Below are 24,248 nucleotides of genomic sequence, written 5' to 3' on the forward strand. Positions count from 1 at the left end.
TTACCGCAGCCTTGTTGTGGTTGAAGGTATGATTGTGTTTGATATTGTTTCACACAAACCACAGTCAATTATCATCTTCTCAATGTCAGGTAGATAGCTGACTGTCACCTAAAGAAAATTACATGCATACATTTTATTTAGTCACTTCTAGAGGTACGTGTGTGCTTCTGCTGGCCTTCAAGTCAGTTCTGTCCTACCTTATCCCATCTGTCTGCCCTTGCCCTATTTTCCCATGTTCTTTGAAACTGTCTGAATACAGAGCAAGCACTGAAGGGAGGGTGAAATTTCAAATCACCTTTCACAAATAAAAACTGAATTTCACCCCCACAAGGCTAATATAAAAGCTTGTATCAGTGATTCTCAAACCTCGCTGCTGCATGGACACTGATGTCACAGTGAACAGGGACAGTGAAAAAGAGAAATACAACCACAGACATGCTAGGACTTGCCTGTAGTACTGAGCGAAGGGCTGACAGACAAGAAGGGTCAGAAAGAGGAGCAGCCCAGAAAGCCGAAGATGATTTTGTGTAATTTTGCAAGAAGCTGTCTGCCACAGATTGTGATCTAACATTCAGCACCTCGCACTCTGCTCTTATACATGCATCCAAAGAATCTGTGCTCAGCAAATCTGAACCAGATGTGAATTGTTTTGGGACCCCAATATCAACCTGGCAAGGCCAGGCCTCCGTCTGAGTTATCTGGGTGGGGTCAACACATCCAGAGGGGACAAGTTAACTGGTCTTGCTCCACTTTTGCATGGATCATTACAAAGTAGAAGATGGTCCTGGGGTAAGAGAAGCAGAGACGACTACCCACACGCCCTAGGAGGCCGATTTTTGTGGGAGCTACTTGGGATCAGTCTCCCTCTGACAGTTGTGGCTGCAGGGCCTGGAAGAGCCACTGCTAATCTGATCGATCCAATAAGGGAACAGTTGATTGCCTTAAAGCAATGGGAAATGCCCTCCCCGTTCTTTCTTCCCTCCCTCTGTATTCTCTAATTTTTCCAGTCATAGTTTTTAATGCAAAGCTACCCTCTTCTCTGTATTTTCCTTCCCCAGTCCACCCCCTCTTCTTCCCTCTCCTTCCCTCCCTTCCTCTGTCTCTCCCTGCTGTGAGTAGGTGGTTCTTGTACTTGATTGGTGTGAGTCTATATAGGAGGAGAGACGCTCTAACACTCTAACAGTCTAGTGGTGCCCACTTGCCACACGTTCCCAATAGGACTACCCGTTTTTTTTTTTTTTTTCCTGAGAGGATTTACTTTGTTCTGACAGCATGACGGAGAACAAGGTGAAAGATAAGAAAGGGAGAAAGAAAGGGGGTAAGAGAGGACAACAGGATAAAGAGCCGGAACCCACTGAAGGTAAAAGTACATTAAAGGTAGTTTCTCTGTAACAGTTTAATTCTACTCTTATATATTTTTGTGTGAGTGAGTTACCGAGAGAAAGAGAGGTTTGGAAATAAAATAAAAAGTGAGATTAAGTTTGTGTTACTGTATTACGGAAGTGTGGGACAAAGTAAGTATCCCCCTTGGCTTGTCAAAGCTTGCCGCCAGGTTGTCACATGGATTGGTCTCCTAATGTGGATAGCATGTAGAGGCACATCTGGTTTTGGCAGCACTTTGGAATTGTAGGGAAGTCAAATGATATGACTGGTGTACAAAATCGAGTAAAACTTTGAAAACAAGCTCTGGACCTCACAGAGGGAAGATACAGTTATATTATGCACTCTCACTCAACTAACCACTGGCTGTAACTGTGCTTTGAAAGTTTGCAATAATTTATCACATAATCAAGTCCTCACAAAGCACACAAGTTTGAAAAAAACGTTTTATTATTGAAGTGATGTTTGGATAGCAAAATACAATATTTCATAAGGCACTCGTTAACAGGGTTAATATTTCAACAGTTGCTTCAGTGCTTATTTTAATTCAGAGTCTGGTGAGTCATCCGACATGAAAGTCTGTTTGTATGTTTTGCTGGAAGCTACTTTGACATTGGAATAGCATGGGAGCCACTTGTCTTTCAGAGTTACTAATGCAGCAATGTGCTTTCTCAGTGGTGGATCCTACAAGCTGCAACATGTCACTGTAGTTTGACCTCAGGTCATGGGGAAGCCCATCCCCCATTGAGTGACAGTTTGGGGATAATACCATGATTATCACTGTCGCTACCTTGTGTTATTCTCAGCATATTCAGGTGTCATAGGCAGAATAACTTAATTTTGGTAGCCATTTTGTAGTTGTTGATGTAACTGTGATCTGATACCAAGATACCCCCAAGAGGTTAGCAGACCTTTCTTGTTAAGAGTAGTTTTAAATTGTATATTCTTCAGTGGAAATGTCCTACTGCTAATGTTTTTGACATATGTGGTCAGTTCTCTTGTTTTATCACCCACGAAAAGTAGAATATGTAAATAATTACTGGTGCTTAATCTAAATTTGATTGTGATCTATAAACATGTAACATAAACAACTCCCCAAACTGTGCTGGACAAAATGTTTGCAGAATATTTTTGGCATCTTTTTTTAAGCACATCCAGCTCTCACATACAACATATTTGGGTTTATTATGATTATTATTATTATTATTCTTTATCACGCCAGTTTTAATTTAATTTAAATGATAAATTCATCATTTGCTGTATAAAAACGAGACCCTTTTTTATCATGAAAGTAGGTAAATAGATAACCTGCTTGCTTAGATACTGTAAAATGGAACTTTCAAAGTAGGCTAAATTGAAGACATGGTCATGGATAATGCTTGTTGCGTCTGCACTAATGGTACTTCACTCACCACATCAGGTGTGTTTTGAGGCTAAAGCTTCAAAATGGGTCATCCAAGTCACAGAAGGACCAAACAACTCTTTGAGACACGAATGTTCCACTCACCACATCAAGTCTGATCTGGCTGCTTAATAAATGTTTCCAACTTGAAATTATCAGTGAGTGATATCACTTTGTTGAGGATGCAATTTGTGACTAAATCATCTTCAAAAGAGGCAGTTACTGGCAAGTCTGAAAACAAGTCTGCACAGCTAAAAGTCAGCTACTGTATGTGTGAGCTATGTAATAATTAAAGAAAATAAGTGAAAGTGTAGACATGTATAATCAGCACAGTGTGTTTGCTTTTTGTCGTGTCTGCGCTTAGTCCAACCGATAGTACAGATATTTAAGCAGGTTTCCTCACAGAAGGTATTGCTCAGCTGTAATTGCCCCTTCACTGGCTATGACATCTTGGACAAGAAAATATTTCAAACTGTTGATTTATGGTATTACTGCTGCTGCAATGTTACGTGATGACTTCCGTTTACGTCTCCTTTTTTTTTTCTCTCTCTCTCTCTCTCTCTGAAAGCTGTGTGTATTGTGGCTGAAAGTTGACACTCTTTAAAGAATGTTGCATGACTTTTCTGATTAAACAGGAACAGAGCAGTAGAAAAGGGAAAATTTCTTCTAGACCCTAACAAAGATATCTGTGCTAACATGTTGGGTTAGGGTTGGAAAGAAGATACACAAAAAGTAAAGAAAAGACTTAAAGAATTAAATAAAATCAGTTAATTAATAAGTATAACATAACTGTGTGTCTCTGTTATAAACCTCTGTATAGTCAGTCTGACCACAAATTAATTTTTAGCTTTTTTTGACATTACAGTTTTTTTACCTTGTACCTAAAAACACCACAACAAGTTTCTCTCTGTGGGATTGGCTTTGCGTGTGTAGTGAGGGTGGTAATAATGAGTTACGGAAGTTAAAGTGAAGGAGTTGGCTCCTTGTGTTTTTTACCATGACCTAACCCACCACACCTTTAGACATGAAACGTAGCTACTTATATTATTCAAAACCAAAATCTTTATAGAGACCAACAGTTAGTGGAGGTAGCGCTGAATTCTCAGACAACTTCATGTGTGATCTTGCTACAGATAATTACCCTTAGAAAATTGCTTTTTGGTGTGCTGGTACAAACAATGATTGCAAATTAAACTAATCAGAAAACCAGCTAATGCTACTTCACTCTTCATTCAACTTCATTTGGTGTATGGTTCCTATAAAAGAAATCCTGACTCCTGGTAGAGGTTAGGGAAAGATCACTGTCTGTCCATCGGTTTTTCTCTTCCGCATACTTTATGTAGGTTTTTTTTGTCAGCTAGTACAGTAACAACATCAGTAATAAACAGAATTTCCATCTGAAATATAAACCTATGTATGAGTATCATTAGACCAGGTTAGGAAGATGTGAGATGGAGGTTTCATTCAATCATTGTCTTCATCACAAACATATTAACACATTGGCGCCCTCTCTCCACAAAAGTAACGCATTGTTTGATCTGGTTTTCGTTGATTTCATCTACCAACTCCTAAGAAACTTCCCTCTTATTCTTCATCATTGTTCAAATCCATGCCACACCTTTCATATACCATTGACCCTAAGGACCCAGAAGGATCCAAAAATGACAAAGAGTGAACTAAAAGAAAGAACTAAGAATAGCCGAAGGCTTCTTATAGAGCTATGTAACTGGGTGCCCATTCTTGGTGTAATCAGCATTATTTCCACCCTTAGACATCACGTTGCTTAATGGAAACACACATCCATTTGTTAATCAAACTATTGGATTGAAATGACTTTGGTTATCATTTGGCTGCCACTGAAAAACAAATGTCAAAGAAATTACACTGATATACATATATGGTATTTGCATTTTGCTCAGAGCTGTGGCAACAGTAACTACGGTTTTCAAAAATACTATTAGCGTTTCCTGAATATTAAGGTCTTTATCAAAAATAAGACAGGACAGGAGAGGTCATGGCTTTAACTTGATGTGTTGTGGAATTAAAACTAATTTACTGTATTATTCAGTTACTACACAGGCATGCAAGCGACAATGATTATCACATCCATTAATCAATGTATCCCAGAAAACCTTTCCATGTTTGTGGTTTTAGTATGGCAAAACACAGTGGTCATAGAGCTGAATGTAAGCAAAGATGTTCACACTTTATTAATGAATGTGTAATCCAGTTGTTGCACTGTCCAGCTGTTCCACATGCACAGTAATGAGTGACGGTTATACACAAATTACACTGCTGTGTCAACTACTGTCATGCTGTTATGCAGTATTGCAGATATCTCTAAATGCAGTCCATATGCATGAACTGTGCAGGTTTGTGTGAAAGAAGTACAATAATCAAAAACTATTTCAATATTTAGATTCTTCAAGATTAATTGCAAAAACAGTTTGCTGTTAAAACTGCAAGATTACTTAATCAATAAAACCAACATGCAACACAACCTCCTCTCTAGAACTACATAAAGAAAATTTGTTATTATGGCAAATTGGTGAAAGATTGTTTCCATTATGTCTAGGGCATTAAATTCTAAACAAGACTAGTTGCTTTTAAGTAAACAAGGATTTGGCCTCTTTTAGTCTTAATTATATGACCCAATACACAACAATGTCTTTGGGGCTCTTGCGGCTGAATTTACGACTAGCTTTTTTTAAGGCCAGTAACTGCTCGCTAAAACCATATACTGGTTTTACTGCTTCAGAGAGCACCACTCTGGCACAAACAAATTAGTCCCCAGTTTGTTCAAAATCTGATCTGAAATCACCTAAAAATGGATTTTGCATGATATGGTTACTTTAATGTGCTGAAACCTTACTAGATTAATAATGTATGCCAGTGTTGGATTGTTAAAATTTTTTTTTTGCCTAAAACATGAACATTTCAAGTCATACATAAACAAATACAAGATAATTATTTGGCAAAAGTGTTTTGGTTGTGGTGGGAAGCTGTTGAAATGATGTCTTTGAGCAGATGTTGTGGTATAGTGGCTATTGTGTGGTGTCCAAAGACCATCCCCACATGTAAAACCCATATCTCTTGCTGTCTCACCATGTCTTTTGACAACGTGCAGTGAAATGACATAACACCACAGTAATCAGGCATACTTTGTCTAGAAGGGAAACACAAAGGCATGCCTTAGATTCCTTTTCTAAGCTCCTGGACGTAAAACATAAACAAAATTAATAATATGAGAAATGCATTATTAATTCATCAAGTGACTTGTTTTTTTATATCTGTTTTTGGCTGAAGATTCCAACTGTTATCCTAGGCATGATCTGTTGACATGCCAGATAGGCTTTTTTTCTCAATTTTGGATTTTATAGTCCATGTCTGCAGCTGCCCCTCTGCTTCAAAAGGGAGAATCAGACTGTTGTTGAGGCAGAGGTTTATCACTGCTGCCTGACACTTTGTCCATTTATGTAATGGAAAATGAGATAACCATTTGTCTCCAAGAAATTATTTTAGTTCCAACACTAACAACTCTTTATTTATTTGTTGTAAAACATTAATTACAGTTAGGAAAATTAACATACTTTATATAGACTGCATTTGACTTGATTGAACTGTAGTTGAGCTGTGTCCATTAAGTACAGTTCTTTGTTTCTATAACTTTTCCCGGGCAAGGACAGACCTTGTTCAAAGTGCTTGGCAAGGACAGGCTTGTGTCCAGACGGAGTACTAAACATTTTTCTTTATGGTGCATTCCTGCTGTTCTCTTGACTATGACTGACAACGTTTTCCTCAGGCTGTGTGCTGGACTGAGCCGAGTGTGTATGGAAATCATGAACAGCAGTTCCATTATACAGATTCATGAAGGGCTTTGAAAGTTCTGTTCTGCAAGATTTGCAAGTCATTAGATACAGCAGAAGACAGTTTTCCAGTTTGATTGAATAAAAAAGTTTCCAAATTACATTTGTAATTTAAAAACAATTAATGAAAGTGTTTGATGAAGCGGTGTATCGAAATGGCACGTGTGCATATATTAGTATTAATATAGTATTCATAGTACTGTACCTTTGTAAAACTACACAGTACATTACAGTATTGGTCATTTTCCATTTGCCTGTTTAATGTGAAAGTTAGCGAGATCATAGAGAATTGTGCAGTCTTATCTTTATTTAACACCAAGTCCTATATAGCACAATACTAAACAGAAATGTTGAAAGTTAAAGAACATCTGGAACATCAGAGGTCTCACATTCAGTATGTGGTCTTGCTGGAGGCCATTGTTAAACCCACACCACTTTTATAGTTGGTTTCAAAATGTGACATAATGTTATGACTTTCAGCAAAAACTCTCCTTTGTTTTGAGTATGAACACAGCAAGGTGCAGACCAGTGCGGGCCTCAACACAAGTCCATTAAAATCAACCCTGATGAAGGCTAGACAGTTGAAAACGTTGACTGAAAAAGTGTGGAACGCTGTAAGAGTTGTGGGACGTGTTTTAATTCTGATGACGTGGTAAAACCATGTTTATGTCTGGATTCAATAATTAGGGTTTTATTGGCAGAATAACAAGGACAGAATAATCTTAAACTAACTTCTCAAGAAATAGCAGCATAATGATCTGTTTTGAGAAAAAGATAATTAAGGTTACAGTAAGTACAATGGTACAAAGGCTCATCTGCTTTGAGCTGCAATCTTTATTTTCCAAAAGCCATGAATATGATCAGTCACATTTTCCAACAGGAAGCTGTTCACAGATAAAGGTCCACTGTCTTTCCAACTTCAGACTAATTTTAGTAACAAATAGCTTCTGCTGAACTAAAGATAGATGCCTTTCTATTGATCTATGTTGTTTGTAGGCTATTTCTAAATCTGACATTTTGCTATCTGTGATTCCAGTGGAAAGCAGCACAAAGTGGATGTCAGGCAGACGACTCTCTCCTAATATACAGTCGCCTGGAAAAATCATGCCTGATGTTAACAGCCTTTGTATTTCAAAACCAGTAACTGGATCCCCTTAAACTGGGCAAATCCACACTGATGAAGTGAAAGATTTCAGTAAGAATTTTATTATTTAAGTGGGCAAAAAGTGTCAGTAAACATCAAAGGTGTTTAGATCTGATGATCTTTCTAGTACTACTGTGTCAGACACTTTATATTCAGGGTATCACTGGCTTTGTACCTGTCATCAACACCAACTGATAAGTTATTTGGTGCCTGGTACCAAAGACATCCATGACATCCAACAGAGAGCTGTGACTTCAAGCTGCTGTCATTAGTATTAGTGCCAAGTGACCAGAGGTGGCAGAGTAGAGCTTCAATGTCAGAGGGAGGTTACTCTATCAGACAGAGGACATACTCAAAAGATACTTACTGCAGACAGTGTTCTTTAAAATCCACATCTGCCAGGATTACAAAGCTTAAAAAAAGCTTCAGTTTGCATGTGAATACTTGTGTATGTGACTTGTGTATGTGGGATCAGCAATAAACCACCAATAAACCTGGTGCCCTCTGCATAATCAACATCGGATGAGTCACTAAAGCCACATAAAATTATATTATTCACAATTTTATCAAGATAATTTTTTAAAAATATCTGTAACACTGTAATGTCACCTTTGACATTAATGACAAATGTAACAGTACGTGTGCAAAGCTGTTTTAGACACAAACCTGTGAACTAAATCCATCACAATTCAAATCCACATAGGAATAAAAACTGCAGCATCATTAAGCGTTTCTTTCTGTGCAGACATGTCACCTTTATCAGGTCAGTGAAGTAGGACAGTCTCTCAAAAAATAGGACAACAGGCGATAATTTTAGTGCACCTCTATTTCAATGTTTAATTGAAGTCATTACCTATGTATACTTCATTTTGCTTGTCATGCTTTGATTGTCTTCATTCCACTGTTATCCTACTTACTTTAGCATATGCATGAAATTGTAAATTTTACGCAGACAGGAGTGTGTGTTTATGTGTAAAACAGTGAAAGATGGGGGTATTTTGGCCAGCCCCTGGTTGACCCTTGTTCACCCCTTCTTTCTTGCTCCTCCCTAGATGAGTCTTCTCCTAAACATGTGTGCAGCTGTCAGCTGGCAAGTGTTTGTGTGAGTGTGTGCGTGCATTTGTAGACCGATCCGTTTTTTATATTTCAATTAGTTTGTTTTTTTTTTCGTGAAAAGAAAATTGCAAACACCTAAAGAATTTTACAAGGAGGCACTTTTTTTCATAAGCTTAGCGTATAATAAACTCTGCTGTATTACGTGTAGACAGCGCTACAGAATATGGCTGTTGTCTTTATGATATTGTAAACAGTGTAGAGCATGGGTTCGTGATTGGACATTTTCCTCATAAGCTGACGGATGTTTGCTAAATATTTCTTCAGGTGTTTTTATCACACCACTCCTACAGTAGAGTGAGACTCAGCCTGTTTATTAATCTGAGGCAAAGCTGATAACGTCTCTAGTGACAACATCTGGTGGTCACATGAGAGAGTTGTTGCCTGTGTCCACAGAGAAGATGATTGGCCCTGTTGCTCTCTCTGTTTTTCTCCTTCACACTGTTTTCTCCTGAAACCCCAACAAACGTGTATAAATTAACTTTGCAAACCAAACTACAAACTGTCTCTCTACTGTGGTTAATAACACTGAGTTTTTCTCTTTTTCTCTTTTTAGCTGCGGCTCCAAAGTTAAAACCGATAAAGAATCCAATAACAGTGACCGAGAGAGAAAAGCTCGTAGTGAAGTGTGAGGCCACAGGGAACCCTCCCCCTACCTACAGATGGTTAAAAGATGGCATTGAGCTGAAGAGAAGCAAAGAAGTCAAAATAAAGAAAAACAAGTGAGTATAAGTCATCCATGTAAACATGTAAACACATAATGTGCTATATAAAAAATACTACTGCAATAATTGAACACAAATGTTTATTTTTTGGGGGATTGTAATATTTGCTGCATTTTGCTCCCTATGTCTCACAGCAAGTGCTCAACTTGTTTTAATGCATTTCAGTGATTAAATCACAAGCATAAAACTAGATAAAATGCAGTGCAGTGACAACTGGACTTGTTTGTAGTTACAAAGTTGAGTTGAACTGCGCCTTTGGATAACTGTTTCCTGTTTTATGGACGTATTAAACACCAAAAGATGGATACAAGACACCATGATGTCCCCATTTATTTGGCCCTGCCCAAAAGTTGCACAGCCAAAGTGTTTTCACTCTCCCTGGTTAGCTTGCCCCTGGCCCTGACTGCTCAGTTATTCTCACCCTATAAAATAGTCATAAATTAGATTTTTTACAACTCACAAATTCAGCACTAAGAGTTGTAATTGAGCTAATTTGCAGTTTGAGGTGTGCTGTCAAATTTTTTACAGACATTCAGTTTTATGATAGCCGTCTTCATCGATATGTTTCTTTTGTACTGCAGGAGCCTTCCTCAGTTGCAGTACCACATATGACCACTGGGTGCAAAATAGCAACAAGGCTTAATGATTTCATATCCTTCTCTCAGTGCATCCATAGACCTGTTCTACTCTGTCACTTAGGTTGACTAGTAGCATAATTAAAACAACTTTCTCATCAATTGAAGAAAAAAAAAGTCAAAAATAAAAAGAAAGAAAACAAAAAGGAAACATGTCAACATGTTTTTATTCTGTAATTACTTGTTGTGACCACATTGAGCACTGTTGAGCAGTGAGGGTGGGTTCTGTAAAACCAAACGCTTTTTTTACAGTGCATTACATATCTGTTGCAGCTGGCCCTATACTTTATTAATATAACCAGTTTTTCACCCTTGAATGTGAGTGATCCCTACCAAATCAACGAGACATTGCCTTGTCGCTGTTGCCCAGTTGTCTGTCTCTCTGTCCCCCGTGTTTCCACTTGTTGCGTTTCCATGCTGTTTCCTCCCTGTCCTGATTCCCCTGACTCAGCTGTGCAAGTGTTGTCTCCCACAGGAAACACTCCAGAGTCCAGATCAACAAAGCAAAACTGGAGGATTCTGGGAATTACACATGTGTGGTGGAGAACCCGCTGGGAAAGTACAACTCCACTGGCACTGTCAACGTCCAAAGCTGTGAGTACTGACGAGCTTAGATACAAGTGAAGTGGCATACATGTCCTGGCATTGTTGACGTTGTTATGACTGTTCTCCTGCCAATTGAGAGATCCAAAGGATCCACCGCAAACAGGCATGTAACAACGGTAACATGCATGAAGAACAACTGTCCACACACATGGTCCTGACCCATTAATCAGTGGAACAGTACAACGTACTTGGAGGTGAATGGAATTTAAATGTGATGTATAGTGGGAGCTCTACGTTTTTCATTCACTGCAGACTCCTGCTAGTGAATCAAAACAATGCTGCACAGTGCCTTTAACTGTCAGTAGCACAGAACAAAAGCAGCAGAGTGTGGAGTATAAAATCTAAAGCACAGCTCAACAGAATATGAAAGTTGTAAAAAAAAAAAAAAAAAAGTCTAAATCTTCAGCGTATGTGATAGAATCTAACAGGCTTCTTCAATAGTGGTATGTGTGTATTGCTGAGTTTTGTGAAGTACCAAAACAGATGAAAGAGTTTTGATAACAGCTGCTTTCATTTGGTCGGGTGGTGAGTTTGTGTTTGTTCCAGGCAGTGCGGGTAGTGAATGTGTGGCTGCTGTGGGTAGCTTGTTGTCTGAATAGATGGAGCCAGTATAAAAATTATAAGGACCTTGATATGTTGATACAAGTTATGTAGCTATGCTGTCTCTTTTCAAGGAATGTCTTGATGCTATCTAGCCTGTCAGTGAACTGTATGGCAAGTTTTCTGGCACACATGAGACAGAAAATTGCTTGATGGGTTTGAGGAACTTTAACTTCCTGCAGGCACTTTGAATTCATGTGGTTTTATATCTGAACACTGCTGAATAATGCCTCAAGACTTTGATACTGTGCAGACAAAGGGCTGTGATGTTGAGTCAGTGCAGACAGCGTTGCTTTTCTTTAATCAAACTTAACTGGCATAATGACATTTGAATCAGTGTTGACTGCATTCATGTATTCACTATACTCTCAGTGCTTTTGTGGGGTTTCTCATACTGCAACAGAGAGGAGATACTCTCATTTTCATCGCTGACCTTGAAAGCAGAATGATTTTTGTAGACATCACAATCTGGCATGACACGTGTAGCTGGTGAGAAAAACAGTGGAGATGGAGTTTAGCCATCAGTCAGTGTACTTGTATTCACATTCAGGCACAAAAAAATGACTCCTCTTCTCTCTTTTCATTTGTCAAGGCCACCTTTTAGTCCTATTGTTTATGTTTAGCAGACTGAAGCTAAACTACATTATTACAGTAGAAGCTCTTTTAAAATAAAGGATCTATTGTGTTTGAACACACACAGTGTGCAAGTTTGATTTCCAGCAAACAATTGTGCTGAAAAGAAGTACTTCATCTTCTATTTAAATGGGCTGCACATTGCTTCTTTTTTCTGACATCTAAAAAGCTTCGGTTGAATTTTATAGCCAGATTGTGTGACTTACACCGTTCACTTTTTATGACACTTGACTTTTTTCCAGTGCAATGATATATTTACTTTTACTCATGAGCATGCAGCTTTTAAAAGGGTCAGTGATGCAAGATCCCAAGCCCTAGACATGCAGGGCTAACATTTATGAAAATTTAATTTGATAAATGACAATCCCTGAGTAACTGTCATGTTTAATGGCAATTAAATTAAATGGGTTAAATCGTGCTCTGCAGCGTGCAAGGGTTGGGGTAATCCCTGGTGGTAGCACCTGTTGGCTGGAGTGTTTAATGAAGGCTTATGAACATGTGACTTGTGGCCCGTGAAACTTTATATGATGATCTTACCAGGCAAAAGTGCTTGTAATACAATAATATCAAAGGAACAATATTAAATTACAAAGCAATGAACAAGTGGGCTGAGATGTACAGTAGCCATGGTGGACAGAACATGAGTGAGCAATGACACACCGCACTAGTCTGTGTTTTCACTTACAGCATACAGTGTTTAAAAGACGTAAAACATGATATCACTACTTCTGATACATAATATGTGGTACCTTTCAGTGCTAATAGTTGATAGTTAAACCTGATGCTCTGGCCAATTGTGTTTATTTTTGTCTTTCACACAAGTTCGTGTATATGTGGACTTTATCTGCATCTCTGCATGTTCTTTGTGTGGCAGCACTGACATGTGCTTAAATCAATCCAGACTATTCAAACAATGGCATCACTGTATATCCTATCACGTGCCATGATCACGGTGGCATGCCATGATATCTGTCTCCCAGTGTTTTTGTTTGTGTATCTGCATATGTGTTTGTTCAGTGTTCAATAAAAAAAAAGTCCCATTGTGTTACAACAGCACGCCTAGTTCCGTCATGCTTCAGGGGAGAAGGCAAGACGGGGCGAATCAGGCAAGGTATGTCCATAGGCAGGGGGAGGACATCACCGAAACTACATACGTCAGTAAAAGGAAATGGCAGCAAACGGTGCATGTTGCTGTGATTATGATATGCTGATGAAAGGCTGAAATCAGCAGATGTTGAGAAAACAAGACACATTGCGCTTGCAGAAAATGTTTGTGACAATAATGGGCTTTCTCTGTCTATGAAACAGGTTGGATCTAAGAACATCTGTTTGAACTAAATGTGCTATTTGCTTGATTGTGATACAGAGGGTATGATTCATCCCGGCTAAGAGCTTCTTTTCATCCTGAGGTCATAAGAGAAATGGCTATTGTGTTAAAGGGCTGCAGTGGAGTATGCTTGCCTGCTGCAGTATGTTGCCGAAGCAGCATGTAGCCGCAGTATTATCTGTGTATGTGTGCCTTCTAGGGAGGGAGAGTGAGAGGAGGGGTGCAGATGTAGATGGACTGAGAGAGCAAAATAAGAGAGCGTGGATAAAGGGGGAAATATACAAAATGAGGGAATGCATGACAGAAAGCAGATGAAGAGAAGGGGGTAGAGCTAGAGGAAAGAGAGGCAGATTGTAGGGGAGAAGAAAAGTATGAAGAGGAGGAAGACAAGAGCCTGCTGTGTTGCAGTGGAGACTTTCACACCCATTGTAGAATGCAGTTTTTGTTTATTGGCTTCGTCCAAGGCACCTTATTGTGTCCGATGTCTACAGTCAGGAGCCAGACCATAGCTTTTTCCACCTGTGTTGTTCTACTGACGGTGCGAACCTGATTTATTAATGTGATTAACCTGAGGGAAATGCAGTGAGAAGTGGGGTTAGAAATACCAGCTTTCATTCTGATTTACACCAGACAGAAAGCGAAAGCCAATGAACATAGATGGTAGAGTCAAACTGCAGCCTGACACAGAGTATTGTTCTAAGTGAGATACAACGTTGCACATGGCCATGCCTGCCTGCTGTCTGTTCTGATGAAAGGCAGACTTTGCGAAACCATCACTCAGCTCCACCACATGGCGAATACAGGCCACCACAGCCCAGCTCAGCCACTCACACAGTCACAGATTTGACTAGTGTATGCATGGTGACTTGGTGGAAGATGAGGGTTAGTGCTGTTTTATTTTCTCTCATCATTTATTTATTCTCAATTTGCGGAAAAGTAGCTCTTTGCACATTGCTACTTCTAATTGTAGCACTAGTGACTGTAAAAAAAACTCTTTATCTTTTGCAGTGGCACAGTTGCTGGTCGCTGCACAGTTTTCAAGCAGTGAACTGAATTTCTATGAAATAACCACTGTACAGTACCAAACACACCGAATCAGCGAGTTTGAACATAGGTACGGAGCTGATGTGCCTAGCATCAGTTACACAAGGAGTGCCAGACAAACCTGACACGTATCCCTGAGGTGTGATTAAACAGGAGTTGCAAAACGTTCCTTAAATAAAAAGTGATGGCTCAGTTTAGCACAGAATGTGCACTGAAGAAAAATCACTGCCACTTGCCCTAAAAAGCAAAAACATATAATCCCTTCTTATTGATACTACACATAACAGAAGGTCGGTACTCAGCACAGCCAACCCATATCAATATTTGTGTTGCAAGACAAATGTGACACCCTTGTGACTCTGAGCCAAGATGTGGAGCATGGTGTGCAAATTGCCTTGGGCGGGAAAAAATAACCAGTGTGTTCAGGGTCGGACCTAAACTCAAAGTGAACATCTCATGCATTTTAAAGCACACAGTACATTATGGCTTCCTGCCAGCCATGCAGTTTGCCAATAAAATTGACTGATTGGACCTGTGTGAGGAATCTGACCAGCAAAAGACAAACGCACACTGTCAGCTGATTAAGTGCCAGTTACTGTATAATTATTCAGCACAGATGGTTGGATGTTCCGCTGAGTTGAATGTTTGAGTTTCTTGTTATCAGCATTTCAGCCTTAAGACCCATTTAATACCGTCCTTCTGTTTGGCTACATTTTAGCTGCAGTTTTGAAACACGAGATCGATCAGTTGTCAAATGTTCATATTCTTTTCTGAATTCACACGACTTTCCTCCATATTTAATAGTTTATATTTTTCCCACTTCAACACTGAGTGTATAAGTGCATATGAGTATGAAGCATTTCTCGAGTATGTGTCTCCCGGTGAACTTTTTGGAATTTTCTATGTCATTTTTGCGGTTTCTGTAACAACTGCTGCCATTTCCACAGTGGTGTTTTCAGCCTTATGCCGAACCCCCAGGGTGGAGGACCAGGGACCATTTGTTGTCCATGTGGCCTGACCTCTACCCTGTAATCAGTCTGGCATAGTAAGACCTGCTGGCCTTCTGCATGACGGTGTAGTATATCATCAACTGTTTTCTATAAGACCAATGAGAAGGAGCACTAGTCAAAGTTTGCTTGGCTCCACGTGGCTTCAGATTAAGGCCTCCCATTATCCTACAGGCTGCTGTGTTGTGATAAGCGCTTGTGAGGCAGCCATGTGTCTGCAGGCTGCAGGTCACATCCTTGGGGGGTGCTGTGCGCAGCTCCACTGAGAGAGTGTGTGAGCGTCCAGGAATGTGTTGATGGAAATCACAGCTGAACGTATGATTGCTCCAACCTGAGCAGTCATACTGGGGCCCACCAGCCACAATTTCACACACGCGTGCATGCAGGCCCACCCACTCACACACACACACACACACACACACACACATGCACATACCTTTACACATTTTCTTTCCCCATCCTAAAACCAAAGACAGCACTGCCATCACAACATGATTGCTTAACTAACTAAAAGTCACCTCATAACTTCACTAACATCACTCAGCAACACTGTGTTGGTTCCAGTTTGCTGTGATGTAGACTGTTGGTTCATAGCACGTGCTGAATTGTGCAGTATGTAATTTAATGTATTAACTATCATAATCACCAATTGACTTTTACAAACATTAGTGAAGAATTGTGCTGCTCCGTCTGTATTTGCCTTCAAATTAAACTGTCTTTAACTGTATTTTACTATCGAATATAAGCGCAACTGATGTATTACACCCCGGGCATCTTGAGCCTAAGTGCTGTAGAATTTAAATTTATTGTTATGATAAGTTAAACTGTTATTTTTGTGCAAATCAAGGTTATTAGGAGGCATAATTGTCGGTTTAGCTTGAGACAGGTACAATCACAGTTAATCATCAGGGTCATCCCTTGTACTTACTGAAAATAGTTCGACAAGTAAAAAGTCATCTAAGGATGCTCTTATGCAATTTGGTATGTTTCAGTAACCTTTCAGTCTTGGACTAGAGATACTGTATATTCTAGGTTTTGGAATTAAGGTTAAATGTTACAGAGATGATTTACACATACACCAGAGCGAAATCCAGGAAATGGTCATATCTAACCTACGTAAGTAAAAACATTACAGTAAGTGCTACTTTGAACTAGATAAACAACAACTTCCTTCACTCCTTCTTTGTCTCTCTTTGGTCTGCATAGTAAAAACAAAACTTACTCATCCCTGACACACAAGCGACAAGATAAACTCAGCTCTGATGACGCCAGAGGATGTTAGTTGTGGCCGCGGCTGAATGTGGACTATCTGCGAGGCGGTCAATTCTATTGATTGGTGTGGGTAAGCAGAAACAGCAGCAGCCATGTCTGAGAGGAACAGGCCTTCGCATCTGCCAAGCGTTCAGTATTTACAGGCCACTGGATAACAGCTTGTCAGGTTGTGTGGATGCCGCCGCTGTGCTATTAGTCATTTTTTCAAAATGATCCTCTGTACAAATGTTCCTCTAAGGTCTATTTGATTGCACCAGAATCTCGAGACCTGTCGCTCGTAGATTTGGCCACAAACTCATGATCCAGATCAGGCTTTATGAGGAAATAAGATGTTGTAATCTAATAGAGACACAATGTGAAAAGTATCATTAGCATGGACACTGTGATTTTGATATTCTGCAGAATGTGCGCTTTGACGCATCAACCGTGGTTAATGAGTCCTGAGTCTTTGGAGGCAAAACAACAAATTAAAAAGTTGCAATCACCTTCAAAGTCTTTCTATTCATAATAGCCTGGAGGTGAATTTACAAAAAAATGTTTGTAGACATAAAAGTCAGCACCGCTAGAAAAGAAAAAAAAAAACAGTTTATATGTACACCAGGTTCCCACAGAGCAAAGATTGAAGTGAAGAAGTTGAAAATAATCTCAGTTTTAAAGTAAAAACTGTAAATAAACAGCATCTGGCAAATGCCAAACCCTGATCACAGAGAAATTACGGTTTAAAATTCTGTTGATTGTTTACCCGTGTTAAAATCTTGTGAAGTGAGACTGTTTATCACTCCGCCTGACATCACATCTTACCTCACAAACAGCTGGAGCGTGTCAGCGTTTATAGCTTGTTTTGAAGTTCACCCACAATAATGTTTAGTTCTCGATGCAGTCACAAACTCGCCACTTCACCCACTCTGGATTTTGTTTTTGTTTACTGGTAGGGACTTTCTGTATTAGTAGGCACATCTGCTAGATCCAGAGCAAATGGAGGAGTTTATGTCATTGGCACATGAGGAACCAAGGCATCGAAAGTACACGTCATGCGCACATCACTGAGGACGTCGCATGTGATGTTGCAAATGAGTTCAGTGTATACATACAGTACTGGACTGCAAGACTTGAACCCCACACGTTGAACATCATCCAAAACAGACATTCTATCATGAGACAGAAAGTAGGTTGATACATGCTTGTAAGAAACGTCGTCATGTTTTGGTATCTACTGTATACACTGCCCATCCCCCCAAAAAAAATCCATTGATGGAATAACCTGGTCATTCAGGCTATTCAGGTAGTCAGCTGACCTCCTTCATTGGACACATAACGTTGTTGAACCTAAACCTGACCAACTGCAGCAACCCCAGATCATAGCACTGCCCCCACAGGCTTGTACTGTAGACACTAGTCATGATGGGTGCATCACTTCACCCTCCTCTCTTCTTACCCTGATGCGCCCATCACTCTGGAACAGGAGAAATCTGGTCTCATCAGACCACATGACCTTCTTCCATCGCTTCAGAGTCCAATCTTTATTCTCCCTAGCAAATTGAAGCCTTTCTTTCAGATTAGCCTATTTGACAACAAACACTACAAAGCTATTTAGTCCCAATCCCCTGAGTTGCCTTTACATTGTGTGTGTGGAAACTTACTTTCCACTTTACCTACTTTCACTATTAAACATAGCTGTGAGTTCTACTGTTGTTTTTCTACAATCATCATTTCTTGATGATGGTTCCCAACTATCCTAGTTTTTTAATTTGGACAGTTCTCAACCCAGTTTTAGTAGTTTAACCAGTCTTAGTTAAATCCAGGTGGTGACTTTATTTAGACAGATAGTGTATTTTCATTAGCATTTTAGTCTGGCTATGTGTGTTTTGATTAAGTGTGGAATTATGTTTTGTGACACTTGTACGCACATAATGTTAGGTGGTGGACACATAAAACATAAATCAACTCCCTAATGTGTCAGTAACTCATTACTTTTTGACAAGGGTTATGCACGGTATGAGTCACTGACTTTGATATGTATGTGCTAATGTGTTAGAGAAGAGGCAGCTGCTGAATCCCATCATTATCAGAATCAGAAGAAATAATATTAAAACATGTTAAATGATATTCAATAAATGTACCTAGAGAACTTTATCAAAGCTGCTTGCTCTCTTAGTTCACTTTAATTTCTTCAAACCTACGTGATAAGTGGGATCCCTCAATCAAAATCTGTTCAAAAACAACTAAGTTATTGAAAATCAAACCACATCTCCCGTCTTAGGATATCCAGTAATCTCACCGTGTTATATGTGGGACAGTTAAGCCCTCAGTGTGAATGAGTGAGGATATTGCTATGTGTGGAAGGAAGCAGCTGTTACACATGAAAAGCTGAGTGATGTGAGCAGGAGGTGACATGAGGTTTTCCTGTGTGCAGGGCTTTGTTAACTCTTCCAGCGCCTGGGACAAAACTTATCAGAGACTGAATTTAATAGCATAATAAAAGATTCCCTTTCAGGCTCCTTCAGCTGTACTGGTGGTCTTTTTCCTGGATGGTGACCCCAGCTGTGGGTGACAGTGCAGGATTGTGTTTTAACTTGCCAAAAAAGCATTGCTGTGTTTGTTAATACATCCACAGAGTGAAAATTATTGCCTAAAAATATTCATTGTGTCATAAAGGCCTGCTTGAGTGAGTAATAATTTGCACGGTAAGGCCAGTGAGCAGAGCCAGTGCACTGAAAATAGGTCTGTGAGTAAACTATTGTTCCCCCACATCAAACAAAACCCCTGCCCTTCTTATTACTTTGCATTTTTCAGAACACAACGTGAGCAATCCTGTGTGTCTGCACTCTTTTCTTTGAACACAAGACGAACATATACTTACCATTCCACTGCTTAAAGCTTAGGCGCTACAGTACTGTAGTTTGGTTGCCACAGCTGTCTCTCATCCTAAACCTCCCATTACTCCGTCACGCTGCTTCCTTTTGTGGGTGATTGTTGGTGACGAACTGTTCGTCACATTATGTCTACTAAGATGAATAATTTCTTTCTTGGGAATAGTCGGTACAGAATTACCGTCAGATAAGTAGAGGCCATTTCCTTTAGAGTGTGTAGGTGTGAACAGTTGACGGACTAGGCCTCACTTTAATCACATATACACTGTGAACTCATCCGTTAGTACACTGACAACCTAACAAAACGTCAGTGCTCCATTGCTCATATTCACAACATACAGTGAGTGTGGGTGGTGTGTGTATATACTGTATAAGTGAAGGAGGGATACAAGGGCGTTCGTTTTGGCTTTCAGGGAATGGCAGTGGGAAAACCTTTAGTCCTAGCAGCTGGCTGCTGCTGTAACTCTGAGCCTTAGACCCAAATAAGGAGCTTTGATACATGTCTTCTTTATCTGGCACAAGGTTGCAAAGTCTTCCCTTCCTTAAAAATGAGGGCCAGCTGTTGAAGATGAAGGGCACTGAAGACAACGGGTTACCCACTCTTTGTATATTTAAAGAGATGAAATTATCTAGATTTGTACAGTGCAGATTTTGTAAATATATGTGAATGTTGTGGATAGACTAAGCCCTGCATGGTCCAATTTCAAATAACCACAACCTGGTAGTCCATGCACACGTGGACAAATCACGACAAATAAGTCTATAAGTAAAATGAATCCAATAAAAAGAACGACATTTGGATTATGCGACTGTTTAAATAAAGTTATTCAAAATGTTTATCATCTTATTAAAAGAAATAAATCAAGTTATTTTGTTAATGTTTTCATTTTAAAACTAAAATCTTTAGTCAGAGTTATTCAATTATATGAGATTTGTTTTAATTTTTCAATTAGAACTGAACAGTTTTCACAAAGATGCCCTCATGTTCTTCGTCGCCTTTTTCTGCTTATCTGTGACTAAAGTGGCCAAACCTACCAGTTGGGGAAGATGCAAGCTCAAGGATGCAGTAAACAACAGTTTCACAGGTCAGAGTGTGAAAATGAAAACAACAGGCATCTGCAAACTCAAAACAAGAAAGCAACAGTATCTGGGCCACCATACTGATCATGAACTGCTTGTGAAAAAGACAGGAAGCAACCTTGTCTGGAACTGTGCCGTGGACACCATGTGTCACTTTGTTGCCAACTGCACACTTCCAGTTGCCCGCCAGCAGCCATAGCGGCACCCGTTCGTGCGGCCCACACCATACCCTGCCCTTCCTAAGTGTACTTTGCTTCTTTGCATGAGCAGCTGTTGTGCAATCGCACGCTGGGCTGCTCTTTGATTTACTTCAGTGCTGAGATGATTGAGGCAGGCAAGACCAGGCATATCAGCTATGTGATGAAAAATGGTAATAGAACACAAGAATATAAAAGAAGACACACTGGTTGTGGCAGTGGCAGTCTCGCTGAAGAGTGGGTGGTAGATTAATGTTCGTGGCAGGCTCCATTTTGTTCATTTCTAAACATTCCTGTTTCATACTGAAGGTGTTTGAATTGTGGATAATTTCCTATTGAAAAAAGCTTTGAGCGCTCGCTCATTCATAATGGGTTCTTTTGGGTGTCCTACCCACAGTAAATAGTAATTTAATTCCTTTATGGGTATTTGACATGAAATCTGTCTCGCTCATTTTGTACGAAACGCTTGCAGACACAGATGTAGGATATTTCCACCTATTGGGTGTGCCTATAGTGTATGTGTGGAAGAAGGTGTGTGCTTGTTTTCTGTTGGCTTTGGCAAGTTGAAATATTTTCCAAGTTAAGATCCTGTCAACAAACCTTATTTTCCAGCCCTCCTCTTCCTTGTATTACTCCTGTATCCATCTCTCTCTCTCTCTCTCTCTCTTTCTCCCTCTCTCTTTTTTCTTTCTTCTCATTTGTTTCTGTTTTGTTTTTCTTTCTTTCCTTTCACTGCTGCAACATTTGTCTGGACTTGAGCTCCTGTCAAAATATGTTCTTCCTCCAATTCTGAAAATAAAAAAAGCATATTGTGTGCCATTTATTATTTAAGTACCAAAATTCAAATAACTAAGTATCAATCGCCCATGAATAGAAAAGCATTTCCAATGTTGCAGCCACGCCAGCAAGATCCAGACGTTTACCTTGCTTTGTTATTGGTGTAACTTGTCTCCGGCTCTATTTTCTATAGAATTATAATACCACTATTCAATACTAGTACTCGTACAATTTAAAAAGTTATACAATAGCTTATTAGCTTATTATACATAATAATGTGTAGAATCATTCTGTTCTGTCATGTATCATCTTAACCCTCCCTGCACATCCTCTTTCACCACATCAGACCTGCCTGTCAGCAACTTCACATTCAACTAAAACCACACTTCCCAATTGAGGCTTTTGTACTCTCTCCTTATCTGTTTATCTTATTTATTCATTCCGTCCAGATTAGACAGTCTTTTCAGAGAGAGGAACATAATTCAGTCATCACAAGTGTAGCAAAAATGCATGTAATATGAATCGACCCCGAGCACTGAGATAAAAGATCTCTGTCCTGGGTACAACAGGAGACATGTCAGACATTCTGTGCGAAAAGTCGGGAGGTGATGGGAGGAGGGCAATCAGAGCATTTTTCCGGTACATAAAACTGACTCGTGGAAAAGCTTGTCTGGGTGGTAGAGCAATTACAGATACCACCTTTTTTATGTGTCTGCTGAAGGGTCTGTTCTTAAGACATTTATCATTTTACCGTTCAGTGTCTATGGCCAAAGTAAAAACGTTCACCTTGTTGGAAATGAGGTGATGATGAACATGATCTGATGAGACAAACACAAACCCCATGTGTGTTATTGCAGGATGGTGCCACCTGTTGACACACTGTTGACTAAGTGCTGGTTTTATTTACTCTACAGATTAGAGTTTTTAATGTCTCTGAGGCCATAAAAAGTTAGTTTACATTCATAACATAATTATACATTTACATGTCTCTCTCTGGACCTTCATGTTCATGTCATCTGTCATGTTTTACTGCACAGATGTATTGCCGCAGAGGGATGTGAGCCACACACTGTTGCTCACTGACCTAATGCTAAAATAACCTAACCTGTAATTTATACTTTTTATACTGATAACATTGCTTTTAAGAGTGAAAACACAAAAGCCGTAACAGGGTCCATATGGAGGTGATCCACCACTTGTTGAATAACTGTCTTGGCTCTTTCCCGGCACAGAATCAGACTCTGTCCTGTGTGTTGACTTTGTGTTCGATTGTAGTGAAGAAGTGAAAGAAATGAAGCCAAGCTGCAGTAAATTATCAACATTTGTCATAAATTAGGAGGACATGTGTATAACTCTGCACCGTCGACCGGCCAATTGAAAATGTATTTGATTACACAATTTGGCGTTTTAGGCTGAATTGTGAGTTGCGACGCAGGGCTAGGATTCAGCATGAGCACTTTTCTGTTTGCTGCATATGCACCGGGTGCCTCAAGAGGAAAAAACTGTGCAATTGGGACCTCTCTTTTCATTTTTACGATTTTCCTAGAATCCTTTGGAGAGCGTGGAAAGACAGGCATGTTTATGAAGGTTTCCAGATGGTCCAGCTTGCACCCCCATTTTTTCTTTTCAGTTCTTGGGCCATGAAGGATTAATCAAAGTCAGTGGCAAGAGCTGATGGCTAAACACTGTGGCTGTTAGTAACCCAGAGGAAGCCTCTCTTCAACTCCAACTCAGATTCAGCCCCTGGGCTACAGAACCGAGGAAAGTTGAAACCAGAGGTTAAAAAACCAAGCAAACTCAACTAAACATTGGCCACATAAGTGCAGATCAACTCTGCCTGTAACTCTTGTTAGTAGAGCAGCTGATCACCTTGGGTTAAAGGAATTTGTCTGCACCATGCAGACAGGAAAGTAGAGTCAACCTTGATGAATACACCTGAACTCTCGTCCCCTTAGTGAGGTCAGGGATTGTGCTGCATGCCTATAGACAGACAGCACCATATGGCATGGTGAAGAAATGCTCCAGAACAAATCAATGGAAGTTGAGTCATCTAGACATAGGTATTTGTGGATTCTCTGTTGCATGTAAAGTTTTTAATTAATGGAGTTTGATGTCACTCTGGCCATGACTCGAATCCCTTCTGCGTGACTTAATACATTCTTACTGTAATGCAAGACAAGTAGCAAACATTAAGATTTAATGCTACGGTCTCTCTTTTATCAACCATTTTTAGAATAGATGGTCTCTCAGGGTTAGATGCAGATGAAAGTGCTGTGTCTGGAAAGAGGATGACAGACAATTCAAAAACATAAAAGGCAGAGTTAAAAATGTTAATTTCTAAATAAGACAAAGCTATTTTTGTCAGTAGTATCGGCCATTGTTGTCCTCCCCTTAATTATCACTTCAAATACTTTATGGAGGAAACGTTCGCTCAGGTGACAGGACTAACTGGATCAGGTGGAACAGGACAGATCTTAAATGACAGAATATCTGCCCACAGTGTTTGGTAAAATACACTGTTGGTTTTGCACTGTGGCTTTTTATCACTTGTAAGTGACAGTGCAACACAC

General features: G+C 39.7%; 1 protein-coding gene across 2 annotated transcripts in view; it reads left to right on the top strand.

Annotated features, from left to right (window-relative positions):
- The first annotated feature begins 1,173 nt into the window (after positions 1-1,173).
- LOC113169157 (pro-neuregulin-2, membrane-bound isoform-like) overlaps positions 1,174-24,248 on the top strand; it is a 41,080-nt gene continuing 18,005 nt past the window's right edge. For both annotated transcript variants that reach the window (XM_026370339.1, XM_026370340.1), the window contains exons 1-3: positions 1,174-1,360; positions 9,462-9,627; positions 10,741-10,859. In XM_026370339.1, the coding sequence (XP_026226124.1) occupies positions 1,273-1,360; positions 9,462-9,627; positions 10,741-10,859 (373 nt within the window). In that variant the 5' untranslated portion in view covers positions 1,174-1,272. The remainder of the gene's footprint in view (positions 1,361-9,461; positions 9,628-10,740; positions 10,860-24,248) is intronic.

Source organism: Anabas testudineus, chromosome 14, assembly GCF_900324465.2.
Source record: "Anabas testudineus chromosome 14, fAnaTes1.2, whole genome shotgun sequence".
Classification (NCBI taxonomy): domain Eukaryota; kingdom Metazoa; phylum Chordata; class Actinopteri; order Anabantiformes; family Anabantidae; genus Anabas; species Anabas testudineus.